This window comes from Littorina saxatilis, linkage group LG7 (genome assembly GCF_037325665.1).
Source record: "Littorina saxatilis isolate snail1 linkage group LG7, US_GU_Lsax_2.0, whole genome shotgun sequence".
Taxonomy (NCBI): domain Eukaryota; kingdom Metazoa; phylum Mollusca; class Gastropoda; order Littorinimorpha; family Littorinidae; genus Littorina; species Littorina saxatilis.
In genome coordinates, this window is record NC_090251.1 from 54,808,399 (window position 1) to 54,816,140 (window position 7,742).

Below are 7,742 nucleotides of genomic sequence, written 5' to 3' on the forward strand. Positions count from 1 at the left end.
TTTCACGGTGCGGTAAAAGGAAAGTCGAGGAATGTCTTACAAATCGGTAAATTGACGAACATTTTGAGGTAATTTTGTCGAAGAAGAAAACAAAAGACAACAACAAAATATCTATCCTTTACATCTGGCCCCTAAATCAGCCATGGTTCAGTCCTTGGACCCTCAATCGTGCATACACGTGTACAAAATGTCTGCAAACACGCCGTGCTGAATTGTTCCTGTTTCGTCATCGAGAGAGAGAGAGACTTTTTGGACTTTTGAGAGAGAGAGAGAGAGAGAGAGAGAGAGACACACACACACACACATATATACATACATACATACATACATGTATACATACATACATACATACATACATACATACATACATACATACATACATACATACATACATACATACATACATACATACATACATACATACATACACACACGCTGATTAAGGGTATAGGATCCACTCTCTAGTGTGGCTTACTCTAATTGCTATGTTTTTAAAGTCGTGGGCGAATGGTCATCGAACAAATTTTGGCCTTAAACGGGTCAGGACACCCCCGTTCCTAATGTAGAAGATTTCTAAAAAAAGAAAACCAGAGAAAGGTGAGGCGCACGTAGGGACAGGCGAGACAGACAGACCTGCAGATAGACAGACACACAGAGACAGAGAGGTCTTCACAATGGCGAATGCATCCTGCAACCTAAGCTACAACCTCCCTGCCCGGCACACGATCATAGACTATACAGAACACTGACTGTGAACACGGGTGCTGCTCTACGGATGCTGTTGTACCCAACAATAGGGTGGTGGATTTAGGTCAAGGTAGACATTTTTACCCTGAATTAATGATCCACATACACAAGCCTCAGAATGACTGTGCTTTGGTACAGGCTATGCTGTAAATGTTGACAGTATTGAGGTCTAACGAGTGACGTCTCACAACGTGTGTGGTCGTCCTTGGCGGTCAAGAAAGCCGCCGCGATCATTGTGCAGACGACACTTCTAGACCGCCAATATTTTTTGTGCGCATCACGTGCTCCACATAAATCGGCCGGAAACGAAGCAATTGGGAAACCTGGATACCGGAAGAGAAAAAGAAATTGATGATACAGTCAAACCTGCCCTCGAAACCACCTCTCCATAAGACCACCTGCCTATTAAGACCACCTCTCCATAAGACCACCTGCCTATTAAGACCACCCATAAGGATCCCCGACGGTTTTTACGACTATAATTATCTTCTTCTTCTTCTTCGTCGTTCATGGGCTTAGACTCCCACGTTCACTCATGGTTTTAGCACGAGTGGATTTGTACGTGTATGACCGTTTTTACCCCGCCATTCAGGCAGCATACGCCGATTTCGGGGGAGGCATGCTGGGTATTTTCGTGTTTCTATAACCCACCGAACTCTGACATGGATTACAGGATCTTTTCCGTGCGCACTTGGTCTTGTGCTTGCGTGTACACACGAAGGGGGTTAAGTCACTAGCAGGTCTGCACATAAGTTGACCTGGGAGATCGGAAAAATCTCCACTCTTAACCCACCAGGCGGCAGCGACCGGGATTCGAACTCACGACCTCCCGATTAGGAGGCCGACGTCTTACCACTGCGCCACTTCGCCCGTCTGCGACTATATAAATCACCTGTCAAAAGAGACCACCTGTCTAAAGAGACCACTTTTGCTCAGTCCCTTGGATGGTCTCTTTAGACAGGTTTGACTGTAATTCATCTGCAGCGCGTTTTATTCGCTGCCAAATGATGAAGCGCGTCAGTTGTACTGGCGACCATAGCGGATATATGGTAAGATCAGGGGACGGAAATCAGATTAAAGTATATCCCCGCTAGCTCACTGGTAATTCTACACATTACAAACTGATACAAGTCATAGGTTAATTACTTAATATCTCCTCTTCCGTTAAAGGTAGGAACCTTAATCTACGACCGTGATATCATACCCCACTTCCAAGCTACACACCAGAGATCTAAGTGTAGACAATCAAATAGACAAGGAAACACACAGAGTAAAACTATATATATATATATACACCCTGGAATATACACACACATAAAAAAAATAGCACAAACACACACACAAACACACACACAAACACACACACAATCACACACACAAACACACACACAAACACACACACAAACACAAACACACACACAAACACACACAAACACACACACAAACACACACACACACACAAACACACACACACACACACAAACACACACACACACACACACAAACACACACACACAAACACACACACAAACACACACACAAACACACACACAAACACACACACAAACACACACACAAACACACACACAAACACACACACAAACACACACACATACCAGGGATCCCAATGGACACCCGGTCCAAGAGGGTCCCGGGAACCCCGCTTTCAATGTTTAGAGGGTCCCAAGAGTCCCGGATCCCCAAACCCCCTGTGTACATGAATACATAACACATTGTGATCGCGAATAATGTTATTTGAAGTTAGGGGTTTTAATCACCAGTATATTCGAGGTGGACACTTCAACTATACCTTGTTAAATGCAACACACACACACCTTCAACTTGACTTGTGGTCTTTCTTCTGTAATGTTAGCTGACGGCTACAGTCTGAAAAGAGTACCTACTGGACGCACGACAACTAAAATTTAGTGTGTCCTGGGACCCGCTCTTTATAAGTTTAATGCGTCCCGGGACCCCTTCCATGAATTTCTAGTACGCATATATACAAAATTTCGGCTTCTAATGCGTATAGGATGCAGGGACGCGCACTTTGGGGAGCCCTGCTTACTAAAGTGACCAGAAGTCAAAAAGTGAATACCCACCCACCCACCCCTCTCCAAATGTCACACTAGCACTGTGCTGTAATTTTTTTTAATAAAAAACACAAAAACAAACAAACAAAAAACCCATGCACACTCCTTGTCAGCACCTTCATAGTTGTCTCTTGTTACAACATATCTTTCAATCCACACTTATCCTCTTATTCATGACCATGGTGAGACTAACAGACTGCCAGTCATAAGTACACGTATACATGTATATGTAGTCGTAAAAGATGATCACATGTATGAACAATATAAATAAAATAAATTGGGGGGTCATTAGCTGATGGTAAGCAATCTGTGTACATGTTATTCTGCCAAGAGCATACAGATGTTGACAACTTATAAGCACAGACAAACTTCAGAATCACTATACAGTTTACTGCACTGAAACTAAAAAATAAATCCTGAATAACCAAACAAGACATAGTGCAAGAAAAACAAAATGACATATTCGCATAGCTGGGCACCAGATCACGCTCATTTTTTGTGTCGTTAAAAGAAATCTTAATGAGAAAAACTGCTGGTGTGAAAAACAGACTCCACACAATATTACACCTTTGAAATAAATCTTCAGCAATGTAATTAGCTTCTTGATAAAAGATACCTGGGGTTTTGTTTCTGCTCAATCCATCCCACACCGGCACCTTGCAAACATCACTCAAACCCTTTCTAAAGCATTTTTGCACAAATATTGTATTGTGCTGGTCAACAGCCATGCAAATCCCGCCGTGTACACTACATTGGGTGTGCACGTTAAAGATCCCACGATTGACAAAAGGGTCTTTCCTGGCAAAATTGCTTAGGCACAGTTAATAATTGTCTACCTATACCCGTGTGACTTGGAATAATAGGCCGTGAAAGGTAAATATGCGCCAAAATGGCTGCAATCTACTGGCCGTATAAAATTTCATCTCACACGGCATCACTGCAGAGCGCCTAGAACTGTACCCACGGAATATGCGCGATATAAGACTCATTGATTGATTGATTGATCACTTCATATTCTATGTTGAAACATTGCAAGCATGTCTCCACTGGTGTACGTAGTAAGAAACTACTGACCTAAAATGTTCAGTGTACATAGATAAGTCCCATGAAGGGTTACTTCTGGAATCTGCGGCTTTCAATTTCTTTTGCAAGAACAAATCGCAATTATTTGTGTCATCATTTAGATTTTAATTAATGGAAGTGTTCATGTAGATTTTATCTGAATGTAAGCAGGTTAGCAGGTGTTACTTTCCATTGCTATGTTTCATTGTTTGCGATCAGGTTTGCTTTCTTTTTCAATCTTTGAAAATCTGTAGAAGGGATGTCAATATGAAACATACTTCCAACTGTTTGAAAATGCTCGTGCACTTTAGAAGTGACATAATTCTATTTCTTTAATAAGCTAGGTTACAACTCACACCTCCCCACTAAAGACCTTAAAAATAAGATCGAGGTTAATATATTCTCTGTTATATGAAAAGTATCCTCTGGTTGTGCAACTTGAAGCAAAGCTGTTTGCCATTTAAATGAACCTGTGAACATCACTGCATGTTGTACAGTCCCTTCGCACTATTATAAGGGATCAACACACTGAAGCAGTACATGTCATATGTATCACTCAGAGGGTATGTGGCTGCACGCTCAAAGTTGCAACTTTTCCTTTCTAACATGGGATATTTGCTGTATGTGTTTTCAAAAAGATAGACGGGTGGTGGTGCATGGAAGAGTTACAAACAGAGAGAGAGAGAGAGAGAGAGAGAGAGAGAGAGAGAGAGAGAGAGAGAGAGAGAGAGAGAGAGAGAGAGAGTCTCACTCTCAGTCACTTAAATAATCATGTTTGCACCAAACGCCATTAAAAGGAAACGAGGAAACGTGCAGAATTCCACGGCAGTTTAAGTTCATAGTGACAGATGACTCCCAGTAAACCCCAAAGGCCCATGGTAGCGTTCCTCAAACTTGTGGGATGCAAACTTCAAAATGACAACAATCGAAAGATCGTCTGCTGCAAAAATTCTTCGCAACTTTATCGCAAACATGACTTGATTTTGCAATCAAATGAGGTGTGAACAGGCAAATGGATTCCCCATTATTGTTCCATCGTAAATACTTTCAAAAACGTTTGCTCACCGGCTTTACGTCTCCATGTGAGCGTGAAAATATAGGAATTCCTCCACCTGCGGTGAGGCAAAGCAAGTAGGCCGCCATTTCTAAACAACTATTCGCGCATGCGCTTGCGACCACGGGACAAACGTGGGGGAATGGCGCACTGCTCAAAGCTGTCAAATGGTTGTGAAACTTCGAGCAATACTTTCGGGTAAGTTCAAGTCTTTGCATTTATTGTTTTAAAGTAAATCGAAAGAAAAAGCCCTGATCCTGAAGACAGGTGACCTCTGTCATCAGGTCATGGTCGGAAACCGCGGTTATCCTAAGCTGAATTTCCATCTTTGATCAATGCATTTTGGCATTGGTTCGTCTGCTGCGCATTGCATGCTTCGATTTGTGCATGCATCTTGCATTGGCTGCTTATTTCTCGCATTCTAACAGCTTGCAGTCATTTCTGAAGGTTGTCCCCGACCCTTTTGTGCGGGTTTGGGTGTGCTTCTGATATTTTCCCATTGATCGTTTGGCAAAGAAAATGATTGACACCGCCGCTGGTTGACACATGGCCCAGTGCGTAAACAAGGGAGAGAAGCAGCGTCGCGCAGCGAGCTTGTGGGTGTGTGCGTGTGTGTGACAGCATTGCGTCTTGCAGCGTAATTGTACGGCAGCTTAGTCTATGGAGTATATGGCCTGCGACCGAGGCCTGTTATTGATCAGTCACAAAGATAGGCACCAAATACGCGCCAAAACCTCCGCTGCTTAGAACGTCCGCTACTTTGACAGACGAAACAAGGTAAGGAAGTTTTGATACCTGCTTTGTCGGTCTTTTGTGTTACGACTGAGTGATGTCAAGATGTCATTCGCTTGTTGTTGTTGTTTTTATGTCGCATCTGCTTTGCTTTGTCGCTAAGTACTGCCAGTGACTTTAAAGGGATGTTAAGTCTTTAACCGCTAAACACAAAGACTGAAAGGAGTAGTGTGACGTATAAGCTTACTGGACAGCCTTCGAGGACTTTGTTTTTCTTGTCGATTTACGTCAGTTGAACAGATTTTTCCTCACAGGCAAAGTGGGGGCCTGGATGTTCAGGGGTTGTGGTGACAGTGTATTGGATGGGAGGGGGGGGGGGGGGGCAGTCATTGATTATTCCAACGGCTCTTACACGAGCAAGGTCCTTTGTGACAAGTCCTGCAGGGGCCCCGACCTCTGCTGTGCACCACTACCGTGACATCGCTGCATCCAAGTGTTGGTGAATTTTCCAGCCTTTCTTTTTTTCCCCAATTTTAAATCCCCTCTTCGTGTCAGCATCCGTGTTTTAGCTTTAAAGGTGCGCAGGGCAGTGAAGTCGGCTTTTGCCCGTCGCTAATTTTGCCTCCCGCAAATCGAACTTTGAATTATTATTTCGTCACCCCTGTTGTTTTATGTCATTTGTGGGATGGAAATAGTCTGCAACACCCCGGGTAGTAGTGCCGTTCTGTGTTAGATATAATCAATACTTATCCACAGCTGTTACGTTTTTGTTCATCATGTCACCACTTGCCTGGGAGGAGGAGGTACGGAGGACTGACTGACTGACTATTAGGGTTTAACGTCCTCTTAGACCAACTGGTCTATATTGGGACAGATATTGGCAATACGTTGAAGATATGGTGTGATACTTTGATTCGAACAAGCCCGCTGTGGCTGTCTTCTTCGACACACCAGCATTGGGTTTGTCTCGTCAAAGTATCGAAATACGATCATGATAATCGGAGACGAGAGATGATGCATGCGCGTCTTCGTTTAAGCGTGTTTTATTCAATTTCTCATCCACACGTTTCAAACAATAACAACATTAAGAACGTTAACAAGCAGATTGCTTATGCATGCGCGTCTTCGTCAGTGTTTTCCAAGCCCTGAGACTTTCGTTGTGAACGTGGGATCTTTTTCGTGCGCATGTGTGCACACGGGGGTGTTCGGACACCGAAGAGAGTCTGCACAAAGTTGACTCCGAGAAATAAATCTCTCGCCGAACGTGGGGATCGAACTCACGCTGATAGTGACCAACTGGCTACAAAGCCAGCGCGCTACCAACTGAGCTACGTCCCCGCCCGGTACGGAGGGAGGGGATGCACGGCTCGAGAGGGTGGGGTGGGGGCGGAGGGAGGTGTCAATGATCGGCCGTTTGTCCCTTTAATGATGATCAACGGGAATAAGGTTTTTTTAATGTTTTATTATATTATGTGAACCAACTTATAAAACACAGTGGATTCGGACAGGCACTTGTCTGGTATATGGAGCTAGCTATCTTGAGAGTGTGCAGAGGGGGTGAGTATGTGTGTGTGGGAGGGGTGATCGGTCGACTATTTAATGAAACTTCAACGTGAATGAGTATTTTCTTAAACTGAGGGGTGTTGAACCAACACGTAAACCAATTTTAACCACCATGGGATTCGTTTAGGTTTTTGTCTGATATAGGAAGGTATCTTTTGAGTGCAGAATGTATGCCTTGTACTTACTGGCGAATTATGTGAAGGATAAGTGAATTATGTGAAGGATAAGTGAATTATGTGAAGGATAAGTGAATTTCGCTTACCCATGCACTCGAGACACTCATTACTCATCAGTGCATTTATGATAAGCAGTATTTATGATAAGCAGTATTTATGGAAACTACAACTGTATCTTTGTTTTGGATAATGTCAGCGTTGCTAGTATAAGTTCACTTTGTTGGTGTTGGGGTCCTTAATGAGAGGGAATGTTTTGTTGAACAAAATCCGTTTTGTGTGATCATATAAATTGGATCTTCTGAGTTAAAATGAAGT

The 7,742-nt window shown here is 43.2% G+C and overlaps 1 protein-coding gene across 1 annotated transcript in view; it reads right to left on the reverse strand.

Moving 5' to 3' along the window:
- Positions 1-5,048, reverse strand: part of LOC138971841 (protein fuzzy homolog) — a 138,205-nt gene extending 133,157 nt beyond the window's left edge. The window contains exon 1 of the mRNA XM_070344669.1: positions 4,968-5,048. Coding sequence (XP_070200770.1) covers positions 4,968-5,045 — 78 coding nt within the window. The 5' untranslated portion in view covers positions 5,046-5,048. The remainder of the gene's footprint in view (positions 1-4,967) is intronic.
- Between the last annotated feature and the right edge of the window lie 2,694 nt (positions 5,049-7,742).